We start from the raw sequence: 21,124 nt of genomic DNA, 5'->3' as shown, positions 1-21,124 counted from the left end.
TCAGGAGGCGGCAAGCCAAGCGCGAGTGGGCGGGACCCGATGACGGGAGCCGGTGTAGGAGTATAAAAAGGCAGGCGCAAGGCATTTTCTTTCCTGACGCGGTGGAGAAAGGAACTCTGGAAAGGGAATTTGACTGACAAGTGAGTTTATTTTCTTACCTAGATAATATATATAGTCCTGATTTAATTGGTTAGCCCTTACTGTACCACATTTTGATTCTCTGAGTGATACATTGTTTTTAAATATTTTTTAAATGTAAATTTAGGAAAATAATTCTTAAGCTGCATTACCTGAAAGGATTTATTTGGTAATACTTGATTAAATACAACTTGTAATTGCTCTATTGATCTGACTTTTAGGCCACTTCCTCTCAGCAGGGTATAAACACAATAACATTGATAATATCATTGACAATGATATCAGTAATTGAGATATCAATGATTGAGATGTGAGGGACAAATGCAAGAGACCACTTAGGCAGAAAAAATGAAATGCAAAGATACAGAATTGGGGACAATGCCTGGCTCGACAGCAGGACGTGTGAAAAAGATCTTGGAGTCCTTGTGAGGAGGGAACATGAGCCAACAATGTGATGCAGCAGCTAAAAAAGCCAATGGGATTTTGGCCTGCATAAATAGGAGTATAGTGTCTAGATTCTGGGAAGTCATGCTTCCCCTCAATTTTGTCTTGGTCAGACTACACTTGGAATCACACGGTGTCCAATTCTGGGTACCGCAATTGAAGGGAGATGTTGACTGTAAACTGGAATGTGTTGAGAGGAGGGCAACTCAAATGATCAAGGGTCTGGAGAACAAACTCTACGAGGAGCAGCTTAAAGAGCTTGTCATGTTTAGCCTGCAGAAGAGAAGGCTGAGAGTAGACATGATGAGGACCATGGATCAAGATATGAGGCAAAGTCATAGGGAGGAGGGAACAAGCTTGTTTTCTGCTGCTCTGGAGAATAGGACATGGAACAATGGCTTCAAACTTCAGGAAAGAAAGCAGATTCCACCTGAACATGAGGAAGAACTTCCTGACTGTGAGAGAGAGCAGTGGAACTCTCTGCCTCAGGGTGTGGTGGAGGCTCCTTCTTTGGAGGCTTTTAAGCAGAGGCGGGATGGCCATCTCTCAGGGATGCTTTGAATGCGATTTTCCTGCTTCTTGGCAGGGAGTTGGACTCGATGGCCCATGAGGTTTCTTTCAACTCTATGATTCGATGAAATATCAGTAATTGAAATATCAATCAATCGGTTGTGTCATCTTAGATGTTATGGAACATCGGGAAGGGCACTTTGTAAGTATCTCTGGGTTTGATGGGGCATTTACACTAATAAATCTGGCAATAAATTTCACATGCTTTTTCTGCCTTCAACTTGTTTTTTGACTATCCTAAGATGAGCCTATCATGGATTCTTCTTGATAAAATTTGTTCAGTGGAGATTTGCTGTGACCTTTCTTAGGCTGTTCTATGCTACCATATTATGTCATTTGGAACTGCATTACATGGGCCTACACTGACTATATAATGTCAGTGTAGACCCAGCCTTGGAGGCTGAGAGAGCCTGACTTGCCTAAGGCCATCCAGTGGATGAACAAAGGTTTGAACCTATGTCTCCCAATCTAGTACTGAAACTACTGTACCACTTTGGCTCTCTTTCATTTAAAATACTTGTTTTAAGCACCATTTGTGACTGAATTACAGTGATAGAAATCAGTTAGTGCAGTTATTCAGAAGCATGATTGACCTGTTGATTGGGTCCATATTTAGTTTTAACTGCTTCATACTCCAGAAGTACAATATTTAGTTCTTTATAATAAGGTATTGCCCATAAAGAGTATTCTAATAGTTGATTTTGGATTCTTTAGAAAATAGCTGAAAAGTGTTATTTTAAAAACCCAAGTAGAACTGTAATCAAAATTGCAGTGAGACTATTTTGTCTTCCTTTCCACACAGAAAGCATTTTATAGATAAATATGACAGTATGACACCATGTCTTTGTCTTCCACTTTCTGCAGAAAACTTTGATTTTTGAGCCCTTAAAACCTTGTATATGTTACTGCAGTATCTGAAAATGCAGGGGGAGGCCAACAGCTTGTACACCAGTTTTAATGTGTATTATGTTTGCTAACTGCTGCACAAGTAATACTGCGTGTGAGTCAGAGGTTAATATAGTGTATGGCTGTCATGATTCAAAAGTTATAGGCTGTAATTTAAGAGCATCTTGAAATTTAAAAAAGGGAATTGCAGGGTTACAGTGATCCTGGGAAAGCAGCTTCCTGTAACAGATGCTAAGAAACTACTGTGTACACCTGTGCAAAAACATGAGTGACCGTAGCATGTGATTTATTGCTGCCAAAAAGCTCCAAATAAAACCCAGGTACATCTATTACATACTGGGTGAAATAACATACGATATATATAATCCAGCCTAAATTAATTGTTTCTCTATATTTCCATAGATTGTAGTTGGTGAACAGCTAAAAACCTATTCAATGTTTATTAAATAAGAATGAAATTCAAAATTTCTTACATTTCCTTTCCTAGAAACACATAACTGGAATTTACTTCAGAAATAAAATGTACTGAACTATGTTTTATGCTGTTATATCTGTGGCTGCATTATTCTCCCTGGCATACAATCCACAAACAAGAAAATGAAATCAGAAAACATTTTTAAAACTTGCAAACATTTTTTTTCATGTCAGGAGCAACTTGAGAAACTGCAAGTCGCTTCTGGTGTTTAGGAACTGGCAGTCTGCAAGGACGTTGCCCATGGGGATTCTTGGATTTTTTTGATGTCTTACCATCCTTGTGGGAGGCTTTTGTCATGTCCCCGCATGGGGAGCTGGAGCTGACAGAGGGAGCTCATCTGCACTCTCCCCAGATTTGAACCGGCAACTTTCAGATCAGCAACCCAACCTGCAAGTCAGCAGTTTAACCCACAGTGCCATTCGGGACTGTACTGTACAATGATGCAGTACAAGATATATAGAAGTTATTAAAAATAATTGGTTGGTTGTTACTAAATTGTTATATCTATATCACTTGAACTTTACTGGACTTGTTTATGCTACTGACTTACAGTATAGCGCCACATAGTGTAGTGGTTTGAGTGTTGCCCTAAGATGCTGAATACCATGGATTCCCTGCTTGGCCATGGAAGCCCATTGTGTGACCTTCGGTAAGTCACACACACTCAGGCCCAGAAAGCCCTATGATATGTTTGCCAGTGTTGTCCTAATGTGGAATGACTTGAAGGCATAACACAATGGCAAATGGAGTGAAATAATTGTTTTCAGAAATATTTAGTGTCTGCTAATATCACTTGGAACAAGGACAACTTTGAATTTATCCTATGCAATTACTTTCCCCTCTTTTTAGTTTTAATATGTGCAGCATTTGTACCCTATTTGTTAGATGAAGATTTTTTTTGTCATAGAGGGGTGTATGTCTGTTTGAAACCAGTTTTAGCTGAAATGAAATACATTTTGGAAAGAGGGCAATCAGTGTCATGAACAGAAGAACCTGAAGGCAGAAACTTTTATCAAAGAGATTTATTGGGTCCATCTACAGACTCAGCAGGCTTCTTTTAATTCTGTCCTCGGTAACTTCAATAAAGTTTTGTAATAGAATTCACAAATGGCAAACTCAAAACCAGTTGGGGCAGCTAACTGGCACAGAGAGGGCAGCGAAAATGCCACCACAAGAAGGGTGTGTGATTATGTGCTATTGTCAAGACAGGGCTTTAGTGGAGGAGGGAGTGGTGTAAGAGCTGAATTGCCAATTTCCATTTGTACCACCCTATTTAGGGCATAGTTGAGCAACTAGTGTATCCTACTTGATGTTGCTTCACTGCATCTCCCATCTTCCCACACTATCCGCATAACAGGCTGTGGTAAACATTGGAGACAGTGATACCTTTTTGTTGGAGAAGGTCTGTTTAAAAATGGCATGGACAGAGGATGAGTTGACCAAGGTTGCATTAGGACCTTCCTAGCCAAGTAGGGACCAAACAAACATATACCTGTAGCAAAGTGAGGAAACCAATCTTGGTAAGAGCTGGACTGTATTTCAAGAAATGAAGGATTTGTCTTGAGCTATTTCCCTGCAACTCTAAGCAATGATCATCCACTGCAACAAATGCTCGAGCAAAATCTGAAAGTCTTAAGATCCTTAAAACATCCTTAGAAGCTTGCACACCTTAAAACCTAGCCTGGCTGTTTGAAAAATTGTTTCAAAAATATTTTAAGAGCGATTTTTGCTTGGTTTTTAAATTTTATTTGTTACATTTTTGAATTGATTGCACATTGCCTAGTAATCCCCTCAAGGCAATAAATAAGATGTTTTAAGTAATAAATTCATCTTTCTACTAATGCGCCCCTCAATGTTTTGGTATACAGGTTGAGCAATCCCCTACCTGGAATTATGAAATTCAAAATACTCTGGAATCATATGGCAGGGTTAGAGAGTGACAGCTTTGCTTTCTGGTGATAGTGTATGAAAACTTTGTTTTATGCATAATATTAAAACTATGTGCATAAGCTATATAAGAAACATTCATTAATGTGTTTAGATCTGGATTTCATCTCTAAGATACCTTGTTGCATACATACCATATATTCAAGAACAAGTTGTTCAAAATTTGAAAAAAATCTGAAATCTAAAACACTTCTGGTCCCAAGCATTTTGAATCAGGGTTGCTCAACCTGTATTTAGTTCACTGTTGGATCTGATATGATCCTAGACAGTTTGAAGCCTTGCATGCTACATTGTGGTTGGCCTAATAAATACATTGAATCAGTATGGATTTTGGAATTTTTAAAAGAGCTGCTGTAAAAGTACATCAGTGGCTAAATAGAAAGAGAGAAATCTGTTTTCTTCCTGCGTTTATTCATCTGATGGTCTAAGAGCTTTTTTTAATTTGATGGATCAATCTGCATGTTATGTTCATAAAACCTTTCTTGAAAGTATGCTTCCACATATATTTCATCTGTTTCCCTTTCCATGTGATTTTCCTTTCCAATGAAAGTATACTGTTATGCAGATGTATCTGACAAACAGCATGTAGTTTGATCCCAACAGACAGTTCCTCTGCTTCTGCAAAATCAAGTGATATTAATGCTGCAGTAGCATCATTCTCAAGTAGTAGATGTGTTTAGTTTCTGTTCATTTTACCATTCAAAACCTTTTCCCCACTTTAATATGGTTTTTGGAAGTGAAAAACCTGCTGCCATAAAAAACCACAAAGTTCCTTATCTCATTCTAAGGGTCAACAACAAGTACGAGTAATAGTCAGAAGCCTGTTTGTTCTCTGTGTTTCTGTATCAGATGTGCACTTGTCTCTTGCAGTCTGGCAATAAATCATTTTTATTAACTACAGCCAGTCCTCCACATTCACTGGGGTTGAGGGCACATAATCTCTGTGAAATTGAAAAATAATGAATAAAAATGCTTTTTAAAACCTCTCTATGATCTCTAGGTCCTTCAGCATGACTCTGTAATCAGCCTCTTCTGGAAGCTGACCACAGAATCACATTAAACGGACCAGAGATTGTTAGAATGTTTTAATCAAATCCACAAAAGTCAAACCCCCAAATATGGAGGGCCGATTGTATATCACAGATATGTGCCATATATACATTACTATTTGCATTCTTAATTACAAATATCTGACCTCTCAGTCTTTGACTACAATGCTAATAGTACTCTTATGGAGTTGTGTCAACTCAGGTCCACACTTTTTAAAGATTTCAGCAGAAATCCCATCAGGTCCACAGACTTAGTTATTTTTTAGTTGGTAGGCAGTGCTGCAAGCTCATTACTGGAAGTTAGCTATCACCAACAGTACTGTGGATTTTGAGAAATAGAGGGTGAAAGGGAGAAATGTGCCGAGAGGAAGAAGGTGCCTCAATCAAACCCTTGTCGGGACTGCCTTCCATCTGGAAATGTATGTCCTCACTGTGAAAGGCCATGCAGAAGACAATCAGACTCTGCAGTGAGGGATAGCCTATGATGTTGATGAATAGTACTCTCATTACCAATGCTTCTTTGCTATTGCCCATTTTCTTTATGAAGACATTCATGGCATGGTGTGTATTAAAGTAACAAGAACCAATATGGCGGGGTGGCTTGAATATTAGGCTAGGACTCTGAGAGACCAGGATTCAAACCCCTACTCAGGCAAGGAAACCCACTAGGTGACCTTAGGCAAATCAGCCTCAGAGCAAGGCAAGTCAAACATCCTAGGAAGAAATCTGGCTAAGAAAACTCTAGGATAGAATTGGCCATAGGCCAGAGTCAGTTTGAAAGCACATAACGGTAACATCAGGATTTTTAAATTTAAGAATGTTTTCTGACCTAAAAGATCTGTTGTGAATATTTTGTGGCTTTATATATTGGACGGTATTTTTGCTAGTTTTATCCGCGCAGCATCAAATATTGCCATGTTTGGTACAAGAAACTATGGGTACTGGGTTGTGAAAATTCAGAACACCTTGAAGACAGGCAATGGGGATGAGAAAGTCTAGCTCTTGTCATGTTCATCCTGAAACTTGACATATATTGTCAATTTGAGTCACATTTTGGGAGAAAGGCAGGATAGTAGTGATGTAAGTCAAAAATAAGAACAAAAATGGTGCAGACAGATAGAGCTATGTATAACAGCTGGTGCTGCCAGTTTCAGATTCACACGTTGATAGATGGGGGATAGACTTTCAGAAGACACTGTTGGAAACTTCTAGAGGATGGTGTGTATGTATGTATGATATTGGCTACAAATTGCCTGTAAGCTTGCGGCAACCCCATGCATTTTAAGGGGTTTTTTTAGGCAAGGAATGCTTAGGATATGTAAGCCGCATCTTTGGATGTCTAAGCACTACCTTAACACATTGCTTTCATTACATTGCATTAAAGGCATCCTACATTCATTGTGTGAATGTGCCTTAAGGTTACTTATTGATCTATGGTAATCCCATGAAATTCGCAGGGTTTTCTTAGGCAAGGAATACTTTTGAGGTGATTTTGCCATTTTCTTCATCTGAGATAAAGTCCACAGCACTTGATGTTTGTTGGTAGTCTCCCATCTAAGTGCTAACTGGGGCTGACCCGTCTTAGCTTCTGAGAACAGATGGGATCTGGTGCATTTCAGAAATAAAGGCATCATCTGTCAATGGGAACCATTGCAGTTATGTATGTTCTTTAAATGTCACGTGGATTTCCTTTGCCTGTAACTTGATCTACTTCATGTACCTAAGCTGTTTCTGCTCTGTGGGTTGGTCTGTCTCTCTTTGTTGGAGATGAATAATTTTGATCTGCAGTGCTGGCTGACTCTCAGTGGCTGTTTGTTCTTTCTGACTGTGGTTTCAAGTGCAGTGTTTTTAGCTTTCTCTTGAAATCTAGCTTATAGCTGTGTGGATTTTAGTTGTATCATTTAAACACTGCTGCCATACCTGCAGCCAGTGTGTGTATAAATGTTGTTTCTGCTCCCAAAGAAGAGAGCAAATAAAGGATAAATCCAGTGTTCCGTGCAACCATGCCATATACTAGACAAACAGGATCCCTCTTGTTCATTCAGTATTGTTCTGAGGTGACGCAGTTTTAAATCAAACAAACTGATGTGTCCATCATGTGGTGATATCATGAGCATATACATGCACACCCTTTTCTGTGTAGAGGACAACTCCCACTCCCTCGAGAACGCTCATTGGCTTAGCAGCGAGGCTGTGCCCCATAAATACTCCCCCTTTTTCACTTTGCAAAGCCAGTGCCAGGAAAAAAGGTAAGCTGAGAAAGTCTGTTTGCATCACTTTACTGCCTGGAGGAGGGAAAGTTCATTCACCTGTAAAAACACATTCTACAAAAATTAGACAGTCGGAATATGGCTGTCCTCAGGTTTTTACCAACTGATATTATTTGATGATCTTCTAATACTTAACCATAATTATGCTAATTGTAAATTCAATAGGAAGTGTAACCAAGATTTTTCTGTTTATTTTATAGGGTTGGTATCTCCCCTGTTTGCTAGGGAAAGTATGTTACTGTTTTCAAATGCCTGAAACTGCAATTTGATTCCTTAAGACCTTCATTCGATTTATAACCAACAGGTGTAGTTAACCTTGCTAATTCTGGCTGTCTCCAAGGACTTTTATTAATGTTCCCATGAACATGGTAACTAATAAAGGGACTATGTGTGTCAAAATCTTGTCCAGAACTGTAGAAATTTATGGCAGAAATATAAATGGTTTCCCTAGGAAAATCAGTTATATATTGTTGTAACAAATGTCATTGTTATTTTTTAATTCTGTTTTTTAGAGTTTTCTTGCTGTCAAATAAAAATAATTAATTTCACTAAACTCTATTGTGTAAAGTATATAGTGTTTGACAATTGAACTCTAAAGTTGGGCATAAATTTTGTGTAACTTCTGAAACATTTTCCTTTTTCTCAGCATTGAGGCTTGTGTTGGAGAATTTCTGCTCTCAGTCTTGAGTCTTTGGTTATTTGGCTGTACTTAAAGGCCCCTTCTCAAATTTGCATAATTTGAGGAAACAAGTGGCAGGCTTGCAGAAATGACTGATCTATCCTGCACTATTGAATATTAGCCCTATTTAAAGAGCTAATTAGATTACAATATTGAGGCAGAAAAAAAAATTGTTGAGAGATCCAGTGTCAATTCCTTTTGGACAGAGGACTTTATTGCAAAGATGTAGTGAACTGGTATGGTAGCAGGACCATTGGTCCCTACCACACAACATCTTGTAATTTATTTATTTATTTATTACAATATTTATATCCCGCCCTTCTCACCCAAAAGGGGACTCAGGGCAGCTTACAATAAAATGCATATATAAAATTTATACAGTGCAATATAAATCAGTTAAAAAATTAACTTACATCAGTATTCATAAAACACATTATAAAATACAGGTAGGCGTGTTCAGTTCAAAAAACTGGTCTCTCGATTGAGTTCCAGCGTACATGATAATTAACGCTGCCAATTATTATTCAAAAGCCTGGCCCCATAACCAAGCTTTAACCTTCCTATGGAAGGATAGGAGGGAGGGAGCCTGCCTGACTTCAATGCGGAGGGCGTTCCATAGGCGGGGAGCCACTACTGAAAAAGCCCTGTGTCTCGTCCCCGCCAGCCACACCTGTGAGGCTGACAGGATGTGAGCAGGGCCTCATCTGATGATCTTAAGCTTCGAGGTGGGTCGTAGTGGGAGACACGTTCGGACAGATAAGCTGGGCCGGAAGCGTTTAGAGCTTTATAGGCTAAAGCCAGCACCTTGAATTGTGCTCGGTAGCTAATTGGCAGCCAGTGGAGCTGACGTAACAGAGTAGAACGCTCCCTGAACGCCACTCCAGTTATTAACCTGGCAGCCTCCCATTGGACTAATTGAAGCTTCCGAACAGTCTTCAAAGGCAGCCCCACGTAAAGTGTGTTGCAGTAGTCTAAACGGGATGTAACGAGAGAGTGGACCACCGTGGCCAAGTCCAGCTTCCCAAGGTACGGTCGCAGTTGGCACAGTTTTAACTCTGTGAAGGCTCCCCTAGCCACCTCTGAGACCTGGGGCTCCAGGCTCAACGATGAGTCTAGGATCACCCCCAGACTGCGAATCTGCGCCTTCAGGGGGAGTGTGACCCCATCCAGCACAGGCTGTAACCCTATACCCTGTTCGGCCTTCCGACTGACCAGGAGGACCTCTGTCTTGTCTGGATTCAATTTCAATTTGTTGGCTCTCATCCAGTTCAACACAGCAACCAGACACCAGTTCAGGACCTGAACAGCCTCCTTAGTAACAGGTGGGAAGGCGTGACAGAGCTGGACATCATCTGTGTACAGATGACACCGCATCCCGAAACTCCGGATGATCTCTCCCAGCGGCTTCATGTAGATGTTAAACAACAAGGGGGACAATACCGACCTCTGTGGGACCCCACAAGTCAATGGTTGTGGGTCTGGGCAGGTGTCCCCCAATGACACCATCTGGGACCAACCCTCCAGGAATGAGTGGAGCCACTGCAGAACAGTACCTCCAAGTCCCATTCCTGCGAGGCGTCCCAGAAGGATACCGTGATTGACGGTATCGAAGGCCGCTGAGAGGTCCAGCAGAATCAGCAGGGACACACTCCCCCTGTCCAGTTCCCGGCGAAGATCATCGACTAATGCATGTTGTGGGTCCATCAATAGCCCATGATCGCACCACAGTCTTGCCACATTCCCCTCAGTCTAATTAAAAATAAAAAGGGAAGCAGCATAGTGAAAGGGCAGAGCTATGCCACCCATCTGGAAGTACAATTTTGCAAAGTCACAGTATTGTGAAGCTGATGTTCACCATGACAGTAAGCTGCTGCTCTCCCGCCTTGTATGAACAGCATGGGATAGCGGCCAGCATGTGGTAATATCCTGAGACACGCTGCAGACTAGCAGTGACATGCCCAACTTCAAAGGATGAGTGGCCCATCAATTTGAGTATTTTCCACACCAAGTGGCAAACAGTTAATTGGTATTTGAGGACTAATATTTGCTTAACCTAGCCTATTGGTGGGATATCTTATTATTTACCAAAATACTTTCCATTTTCTTTCAGCTCTCTTGAAAAATGCCAGCCATCAAGAGCTTGAGTCGAGCTGTCAGGCAGGTGTTGCAGAAACCTGGTTGTGGCTGTCAGATTGCCGTTGTGCCGGTTAGGTGTGTTGGTTTCTCACCCCGGCAGGTAAACTTGGATGCCAGCTTCCATTCAGTATCCTTTTCTGAAACGGAACATCCACGGGTGCTGATTACAGGTCAGTCTGCTTTCTACCTACCTACAACATTTGTGATTTGTTTTATATGGAACATTTAAATTTATTAACATTTATTTTATCAAGCCATGTGTATGTTATGTAGTCCTGAATCAGGATGCACTGCAACTCTGTGGATTGACGATCTGTTTCAATGGCATCACTCCAATGGTAGTTCAGGATCAGAGTGAGCAGATGATAGGCTTTTGGAGTTGGATTTGTACTTCTAGGAGCACTGAGATCTGCTGGCCAGAGCCAGGTACAAAATGACTTGGGCAGGTCGGCATTTTCTGAGAATTAAGTGCCTCTGATCTCCTGCTCATTCCAAGATATCATTATCTTTGTTATGATACGGATTTGAACATTTACTCTTTTCCCATCAAATGCATTTTTCCAGTGACTTTATAGCTGGCTGGATAGCAGTTCGAAACCCCTGCAGGTCTGCTATAAATCACACAGATTTTTTGATAGATCACAATCTACCTGGTCCACATAACAACACAGTTTTATAAACAAAGGCGTTAACCTCTGTCCAATTGCAATGCATAATGGAATGTCCTCTGCCATTCCCTCAACCCAGTCTCCTAGAAGATAAGGATATTTGTCTGTTGTTTTGTGCTTAAATACCCTGAAGCCACCAGATTCTTTCTGATTTCAGAAGCTAAACAGGTTCAGTACTTGGGTGGGGGACTGCCAAAGAATACCAGACACTGCAGGCAATATTCCAGAGGAAGGAACTGGCAAGACCACCTCTTTATTCCTTACCTTTAAAAATCCTGTGAAATGCATATAGACATTGAAAGATTACTTGCAGATGGTGATTTAGTATCTAGATGGCGGAGTCGGTGCTCTGCTTTTAAATTATCAGCTCATTTTTGTTACTGGGTTCAAACAGAATAACTAATTTCCACTTAAAACATGTTATTATATTCTTGCCCCATTCCTGGTCATTTCTACCTGAATCCTGGCCCTTATTGAGTCAAAGGAATCATCCTGTATTTGTATTGGTCCTCCTAATGTTGCTGAACTAGATATCCTGTTCTAGCTAGCATAGCAAATGGTAGAGGACACTGGGAGCTGCAGTCTAGCAAAAGCTGTACTATTGTTACATGGCCCAATCTTAAGGTAGAACTATTATACTAATGTATTATGTATCTCTTCTGTTTCATCATAGTTGTATCTGTGATGCAGAAGTGAAGCACCACAGCTTCTCAATGTTTAATGTAGTTTCTGAGGGTTGAATTGTGATTCTGGGGACCAGGGTTTGAATCCCCACTTGGCCTTGGAAACCCAGGGAAAGGGTAAATTGCACACTTTTAGTTCCAGAAAACTCTTTGATAGGGCCGCAATAAGTTGAAAGGCACACAACAACAACAAAACCTTTAATTGAGATATTCATTAAATAAATAGGATAATATATTTGCTGCACCCTAAGTGTGTAATAATTAAAATATTCCTAGCAGTCTATCTAAACAAATAAACCCTTCTCTGAAAGGCTTTGATGAAAGCTAACTTATTCCCTGCTCCTGGATTCTGAGACAGAGTTCAGTATAAACCTTTTCTTTCTTTCTTGTTTTCAAAAAAGCTAGAGCAGAAATCTTTTCAAATTGTTCATGTTTTAAAGCACATTGAGTGCTTTAACATATTCATTTTGTTTTCAGGGGGACTAGGCCAGCTTGGAGTAGGACTTGCTAAGCTTTTGAGGTAAGTGATACTTGTTGCTTTTCACTAGTAATAAATTCTTGTAGATTTCTGAGATGGAAGTTTCCAGAGAATGATCAAGTTCATTTGTAGCAAAAGTGTAACAATGATTTTCCCACCAAGGAAAAAAATATTTTGTACACACATTAGGAAAATGCTGGGAGGACCGTTTTCCTTATTTATTTATTGTATCTATGTTCTCCTTTTCTCCTGCTGCGGGACTAAAGGTAGATCACAGTGATGGGAGTAGTGTGAAAGATAATTTTATAGTACAGAAACGTATGGCTACACTGCGTCTCTCAGCAGATTAGTCTTTGCTCTCGATGAAATAAAGTTTAAAATGATTGTGAAAGATTTGCTTTCAGATTTAACTCTACCCTCTTTCCTAGGAAACGCTTTGGGAAGAACAATGTGATCCTGTCTGACATCAGAAAGCCTCCTGACAATGTTTTCTATAGTGGTAAGTGCCTTATAAGGAAGCAATGTAATGCTTACTGTGGCAGTGAACTTTTGTTAGAATCTTAGTTCCTCAATTAAACTTGAAGTTTCCTTGTATATTAACTTTTGCAGTATCCTTGAATATCTGCTTCTGATTTATGAGCTTTATTTTAGAAGCTGCTTCCTTCATTTATGTAAAGAGACACTTCAATATCCAAAGTAGGACAGTCACCAATATATATATAAATTTTGGCCTTGGACACAAAACCGGGTTCTATAAAGAATATTCAGTCCTTCCTCCATCTCCTGATGATTCATTAATCTGTCTTGTGATCTAAAGGCTCAGGTTAATGCAGTTGGAAAAACTTCAGATATGTTTTAATGTTTTAAACAGATTTTTATTTAACATTTTTTGATATCAAATCACTCATGCCTGCCTTGCACAAATATATTTTCTATTCAATTAAAAATAACCACTGAATAGAGCTGAAACCAATGTTTACTTGATGATAGAGCAGGGAAAGTTGATTTGGCATTTTTATTCTGTATGCACTTAAAATGAATTTGAATGAAGGAGGATGCTTTCCTACTCTGTTGACTTGTGACCTTCCTCAGACTCCCATTTGATTTCCACTTCCTCCCTTGTAGGCCCTTTCATCTATTCAGACATTCTGGACTACAAGAATCTTCGTGAGATAGTAGTGAACAACCGGATTACATGGTTGTTTCACTATAGTGCATTGCTCAGTGCAGTTGGTGAAGCTAACGTTCCTTTGGCAAGATCTGTAAATATCACTGGTATGTATCAGCTTAACTTTCCATTGTTTGATTAGCTGTCCTCGCCTGACTGCCAGAGCTCAGTGTTTTGGTCTTGAGCCTGATAACTCTGTTTGCTGTTCCTAGGATTGCACAACATTCTTGATATTGCTGCTGAGCACAGCTTGCGGCTCTTTGTCCCCAGCACAATTGGAGCTTTCGGACCCACCTCCCCTCGGGACCCAACTCCTGACCTCTGCATCCAAAGGCCAAGGACAATCTATGGTGTTTCCAAGGTCCATGCTGAGCTCATGGGAGAAGTAAGCATTGTCCATTCAACCTGCAGTTGTCTTGTTTCAAATGGGTGGAGCAGCTGTATTTATCCTTCTCAGTATATGTCTATTTAGATACATAGCAAATGTGATTAATGCATAGGCATACCTCAGTTTAAAAGTCTGATTGAGAAGCTTTTTTACAAATACTTCTATGCCTAGCTAGATCTTTCTTAGAGCAGATAAGTCTGGCCCACCATCTACCCCATCACATTAAGAAAAACTTCGTTTGGTCACTGAAATTTAAATCATAAAAGTAGTAGGTAATGAAAAGTATCAGAACATCCATGGATACATTTTGAAAGAAGTCAAAAAGTGGTGCCTTTATACACTTTTTATCGAGACTCTGACCAGTAACAAGCTATTGCTACAATGTTTGTGAATTCATTGACCCTTCATTAGCCATTGAAAGAGACGAGGCTGTAGTAGAGGACCAATATGGTTGCTCTGGTATTGATATCATTTTTCCCCTCCTAGTATTACCATTACAGATACGGCCTAGATTTCCGATGCTTGAGGTACCCAGGCATCATTTCAGCCGATACTCAGCCTGGTGGGGGAACAACTGGTAAGGAAGCAAAGACAACTCCTTTTTAAACCTTCTTCGCAGCATGAATTTAAGTTGGGCTATAAAATTAACTAGTAATGCTATTGGGGGAGAAAGAGTTCTGTTCAAGATTATAATTACTCATTTACTATCCGAAAGCTTTGAGGTTCTGAAGGTTTCTACCAATTGGCAGAGCAATAGTGTCTGTTATGAAGGAATAACCACTGGAGTGTCTACCTCTGACTGTTCTGCCTTGTTCTCCTTCCCAACAGTTGGTTTGTCTTTGTATGTGCACATGGGAAAGGTAGTTTTATAGTAAGAGATGGCATAGCCAACATCCCCAGCATAACTGTTCTCGTCACCTCTCTCTTTCTATTAATGGAGAAGTTTCAGAATGGAGAAGAACTCCAAGGACAATCTGATCGACCCCCCCCCCCCCTGCGCTACAAGAATATATAAGTAAAACATCATAGAGAGATGGCCACCCAGCCTCTGATGACACCCAAAGGAGAAGTGGAATAGTTCCACCTCTTTTTTGGATATCTTCAAAGGTTTCATGGAGGACAGTTGGTCTATGTGTTTGAGTTTTCATGCTTTGACCACTTCAGAATCAGGCAAAACTCCTTCATCCCCTGCTATAGGAATGCTGCTGAAACGTATTGTTGTGGTGGTAATTACTTTAAACCTTCTATTCTTCCAGACTATGCAGTCCAGATCTTTCATGATGCCATAAAGACTGGCAAGTTCAAGTGCAACCTTAAACCAGACACCCGCCTGCCAATGATGTACATTGATGACTGCCTGAGGGCTACACTGGAGATAATGGAAGCCCCTGCTGAGCAGCTGAGCATGAGGACTTACAACATCAGTGCCATGAGTTTTACTCCTGAGGAGTTGACTCAAGAAGTCCAGAAGCATATTCCAGAGCTTCAAGTTACCTACAATGTGGATGCTGTAAGACAGGCCATTGGTTAGTATCTGGTTTCAGTATTTGATTATGATTTAAGGCGGTAGTTACAGATTAAAATAGACTAGGCAAAGAAAAAATGAGGTAAACAGACACCTCTTGGGCTCTGTGTTTGTGCCTTTTGACCATGAATAAAGGGTAGCTCAGAAACAGGACTTTTGAGATGGATAAAACAATACTTTCAGAGTCTTGAGATGTAGACATTGGGCTTGTTTACACTGAAAGGCTATTAAGGAACAAGCACCATCATTTAAAAAAATGTCCAGTGCTATTTTCTGGAGTGTATGCCTTGTAATACTAAGACATCTCTTTTGCTTTTTGTAAACACCACAATCTCTGCTCAAAGCAGAGAACAGATGGTTTGCTCATGTGTAAGAGGAGCCATACACACTCTTTTTGTCTAGATCAGGTCTCGTCTCATCTGCTGCAACTATGGCCACCATCCCCTCCTTACCAAGCAAGAGGGAAGAGGAAGTGATCCTCCACTTTCTTATTCTTGAGTAAACTGTTTATTTCTAAGGAATCTATGTATTTGAGCAGAAAGGAAAACAGTGGAGGAGAAGGAGAAATAAAAAACGGTGCTGATTAAAATTTAGGGTGAGGATAGCAATATGATTTCAGTGCAGTTTATTATAGGTACCCTATATAACTATGTTCTATAAGTCTAGACATTTAGTAAAAAATCAACCCAAAATGTGAGTACTTTACTTTTGATTAAAAATGAACTATCTGTTTCTCTGAGTAGAGTGGCAAAAAGCAAGAACTTAGACTTTTCCAGAAGATCCTAAAAGAAGCACCAACCATCTCTGCCATTGCACCACTTCTGGCATTTTTGAATGCCTGGGTTGGGAAATTGCAACAGCAACCAGGGGCAGCTGACCCCCTAAGGCAACAGTGGCGTTTTCTCTTTTCCATGGAATAATCTTTGATTTATCCATAGGTTATAAGCAAATCTTTAATATCTGCCCCTAAACCTACCCTCAACTTATATGAGAGTGTGTATGGTGCTAATGGGGTGAATCTGGGGCAGCTTCAGAGTGGAATAACCTGAATTATAATCCAATTATTTTGGTGTAAAGCCCATTGACAAGTAAGTGTAGAGTTGAGAGCAAAGCTAGGCCTAGGAGATATGTTCTGTTGGTTGCCTGCTGGCATTCTCTTAATGAAGAAAGCAAGAGTCAGGGATCAACTTCAGTGATCTCAATCTGTCTCCTCATTTTGTTGGGTAATGGTTTATGCTGTTGTCTTACTTCCTGGGAAGGTTACAGCAGCACTATAGTAATGTTGTGGTGGAACCTTCTGCATCCAGCACCTTTCATGGTGTCCATGACAAGTCCGCTCATGACAGAATCTGTTCTTTTTCCAATTCAATAGCTGACAGTTGGCCGATGATTTTTGATGACAGCAACGCTCGCCAGGATTGGGGATGGAAACACGACTATGACCTTCCAGAACTGGTGAACACCATGTTCAATTTCCTTGGCTCTGTGAACTCTGTTCCTAGACTTGCCCAGCTCAACTGACTAATCTCTTCAAGTGATTAGATGGACAGGACTTGAGCATAATAATGGAGAACCCCTCACTGACTCCTGAAACCTGAAGTAGTACACCTTTGGGATGCTATCTACAAGTATATTGGGGCAGGTTATTGGACCTTCAGTTCACTTTTCTTCCTTTCTGTCAAATTAGGTGAATGCAATCACACACGTACAAACATCAATGCTGACAATGTGAGTCTTTTGGGAAAACCTATTCTTTCACAAGCTGCAACTTGTTTTCTTCAAACGCCAGTTGCTCATATGGGGTGTGGTTACCTCTTATGCGTTGGGCTCCCATGTCAGAGGGCTTTGGTCGCTTGCTGCATGATAATAAACACAAGGTCTAGCTGTCATTCAAACCCTGAACTTGTTGGGTGAATGAAAGATAAGGGGAATCCATGAAAGGGAAATTTGCTAGGAGGAAAACGTGTCTTAATTGTTCAACTGATCAATTTTCTCTCAGAAATGTCATGGTTCCAGAATTAGCATTTAAAGGAAGTACTCTAGAGATGCAAACTCTGTTATACCTCATCATTCCAATCTTACCAAACAACTCAGTTGCTCCACTGGGCCCTCCCAATGTGTCCCACAACATTAAGTTATATTTTTTAAAAAGAGCATTTTCTTCCTTACTTCACTCTTCTATATTACAGTTGACCCTCAATTTTTTCTGATTAGACTTTTGCAGATATTTTCAAGGACTTCATTGAAACATTCTCCCTAGGAATCCCTGGGTCCTCTAGTGGGGTTGTGTAGTCCCCTTCTGTTGGAAATTGACCATACACCTAGAGTTTCCTAGAGAGATATTCTCTACAGAGGAAAAATAGCTTCTTAATTAAATGTCTTCCTCCAGGGTAGGCATGATAGCTACCCAAAAAAAGCATAAAGAAACTACTACAGATGTTGGCATAACTAGCTGGAGCATTTATGTACCACTATATCTACCTAACAAACCTTAGCAGGATTCAGTGTTTCCTCTTCCATGCAATGTTTGCCCCATGTCGCACCATTTTCATTTCTTTGCACAACATTCCTAAAATACCTTAAAACTCAGGGGTCTGGTTTTGATCTGGGAGATGGAGGAGAATCCTGTTCTTATTTTTACAAACAATGCTAAGCAATTGTTGTCCTCATTCTCTCCCGTTATGTAAATACTTGAATCTTATTTTTAGTTTTTGTCTGTTCTGGTTCATGGTTACAGGGAAAGATGTCTAGAAGCCCCCAATCAGTTTTGAAAGTGATGTCGGGCAGCTGGAGAGGATGGTTCTTGGTTTCCACTCAGGCCACAGTGGGAAGCATTGCATCATTGGATCTTTTCTAGTAGGATTCCTCGTATAAGTTTGGTTTCCTTTTGAAAGTTGCTTAAAGTTCTGTTGTTTTTTTCTGCAGGCTCTTCCTTCTTGACCTCTCCTTATTTTTCATGGTTACATGGCCTGGCATACCTCTGAAGTACTTAAGCAGATATGCAATACTGTGTCTGCTTAGATTCAATGCATGTTGCGTTTCTATATTTAGAGTTCTGAGAAGGACTGAGTATATCTGGTGACTGCAATAGCCTGCTATATAACAGTCCAAATGATCCAATTTGGGCCAGTGTGTCTCCACAGCTCATCTCAGTAGAGAATCTTTTCAATTTCCAGAGTGATTCCATGTTTTAATAAGACAAATCATTTGCCCCAAATACCCTCTAGGGAACATGGGAGGGCAATTCTGCCACAATTTACCCTCTGCCCAATCATTTCAGGGCAGAGGAAAGAGCATTTTAAAAAACAGGATGAGACTTGAAGTCTAGAAGAGAAAATGTCTTCTAGAAGTCATTTTTTGGTGTAAAAATGTCTTTTCTGAGTTTATAATGGCCTGGGGTGATGCATCTAGAGACATTTCAATGCAGTGTTTTAATTTTTATTAATCCCAATAACCTTGATGGCCATAAAAACAGCATTTATGGTGCTTTTGGGCTGGTCTTTCCCATATAGTGGTCACTCCTGTGTTGACAACAATAATGTGAAACATCTTTCTGAGTCTGAACTGTGTTCATTGAGTTTTATTATTATAAAGTGCACCCTCCCTCTGCATAGACTCCAAAAAGAACTATGATGTAAACAAAAATATGTATCAACTGTGTTATGAAGATGGAAAATGACGAGAGAAATATGGATTTGAGAGATGTGATTTGGATGTGGTTTCAGTTTCTGTTCCAACTAGAGGAGCTAACTGAATGTGCATGTTTATTTGGGTATCTCCTTTGCAATACTAATCCACTTTTGTTTACTGATTTAAACAATAAGATCTTAGGTGTTTCCCCCCCCCCCCCCACCACCACCACCACCACAAACTTCAGTGGAGCTCCCAATCTGTTGATGCTGGTTTCCAGTTAGAAATAAAAGGACACCTCTGCTGTTAAGCTCCAGTTATGTAAAATAAACATAAAAGATTTTGAGATTTTGTTTTCTCCTGTCCATCCGTTCTCCAAATTGTAAGTTTCCAATAGCTATTTGAATAAAATCCTAAATACAAATGACTGTATTACTCTTATTTGTCTGCCTTATGAGCACTGATTAGTTATCTGAGAAACTAGAAACTGATTAGTTATCTGAGAAATTTTTGTATGTTCTTTGCTTTCAAGTTGCTTCTAACTTTGTAAAACCTACCGTAAATACTTAGATATGAGTCTAGGAATTTTAATCAGAAAATTGACTCCCAAAACCTGGGTCAACTTATTCATATGTCAATGAGGATACTGTATCTTGACTCATATTAGAATAGAATGGCAAAAGGTGAGAGTCTTGAGAAAATCAAGAAGCACCGCTCACTTCTTGGCACTTTCACCTCTGTAGAATGCTCCTTGACTTATCTACAGGTAAAATCCATAATTTTGGTCCAAAACCCTCCCCTAAACTGATACGTGAGGTAGACTTATACACACATGTACATGGCATCATATAGTTTTCTTGATAAAATTTGTTCAGAGGGGGCTTGCATTGCCTTCCTCTGCAGCTGAGAGTTCAAGACTTGCCCAAGGATTTTCAGTGACTGAGTGGGGCTTTGAACCCTGATATCTGATATCCCTGACCACTGCTCAAGCCACTACGCTGGATCACTTTATGTTGGCATAAATCTGGTGTCACAAAAATAGTAATATTTTGAAGTGGATGATTGACAACTAATCTGATACAAATTATACTAGGAATATCAAAGGGATAATCCACTGTAAAACTGGTAGACTCCATGGTATAACAGACTGAAGCACAAACACAAGACTCAAACAAATCAACACTAATTGAACATAAAAAGGATCTGATCTGCTAAATCCAAATCATAATGAATAGAAGAAAACCCGAAAGAGAATATACACTATTTTATCATCGATCCAGCTATGAATTACTGTAACTATAGCCACAAATTATCACATTGTTAGTTTTCTATTGCTCAAAAAAACCAATAAATTGTTTCCAGTCTTTCAAGAAGTCTTAGTTGTTTTGCCCTCCAAAATCCATTTTAGTTTGGCAATCTCGGCTAGCTTGACCACCCTAAGAATCCATTTATCTGTCACCTGTGTTTCTAAGGTTGCAGTGTTCTTTCCTGATGAAGACAGAAAGGTGTGGGTGTAACATATTCTGATTCCAATAAGGCCTTCAACAAGGTGTCCCCCATTATATTGTTGCATACCAGCTAGTAAAATGGTCTAGACAATATTTTTCTATAGTTTTGTAAATGGCAGTCCAGGTGTCCTGGGCCCAATGATATTAAACTTCTTTATCAATGATCTGGATGATGGAATTGAAGATGTGCTTATGAAATTTACAGATGACACCAAATTAGTAGGAATAGCTAATACCACAGAAGACAACATCACAGTCCAAAATGACCTTAACAGATTATAGAGATAGGTCAAAACTAGCAAAATGAAGTTCAACAGGGAGCAATGTACAGTGCTACACTTAGGCAATGACATGAAATTTATAGATATGGGTGAAGCCTTGAAAACAGTATATATGAAAGGGAGCTAGGAGTATTAGACCACAAACTAGATGCGAGAGCAGTGTGATGCAGCAGCTAAAAAA

General features: G+C 39.9%; 1 protein-coding gene across 1 annotated transcript; it reads left to right on the top strand.

The window, feature by feature from the left end:
* The first annotated feature begins 19 nt into the window (after window positions 1-19).
* Window positions 20-19,578, top strand: LOC100559095 (L-threonine 3-dehydrogenase, mitochondrial). Its single transcript, XM_003227937.4, has 9 exons — window positions 20-140; window positions 10,589-10,784; window positions 12,443-12,485; window positions 12,872-12,942; window positions 13,569-13,718; window positions 13,824-13,996; window positions 14,486-14,576; window positions 15,256-15,525; window positions 16,897-19,578. The coding sequence occupies exons 2-9, from the start codon at window positions 10,601-10,603 to the stop codon at window positions 17,043-17,045; spliced, it is 1,131 nt and encodes a 376-aa protein (XP_003227985.1). The 5' UTR covers window positions 20-140; window positions 10,589-10,600; the 3' UTR covers window positions 17,046-19,578.
* The last annotated feature ends 1,546 nt before the right edge of the window (window positions 19,579-21,124 follow it).

Source organism: Anolis carolinensis, chromosome 1 (genome assembly GCF_035594765.1).
Source record: "Anolis carolinensis isolate JA03-04 chromosome 1, rAnoCar3.1.pri, whole genome shotgun sequence".
Taxonomy (NCBI): Eukaryota; Metazoa; Chordata; class Lepidosauria; order Squamata; family Dactyloidae; genus Anolis; species Anolis carolinensis.
This window is presented reverse-complemented; position numbering and strand designations above follow the sequence as displayed.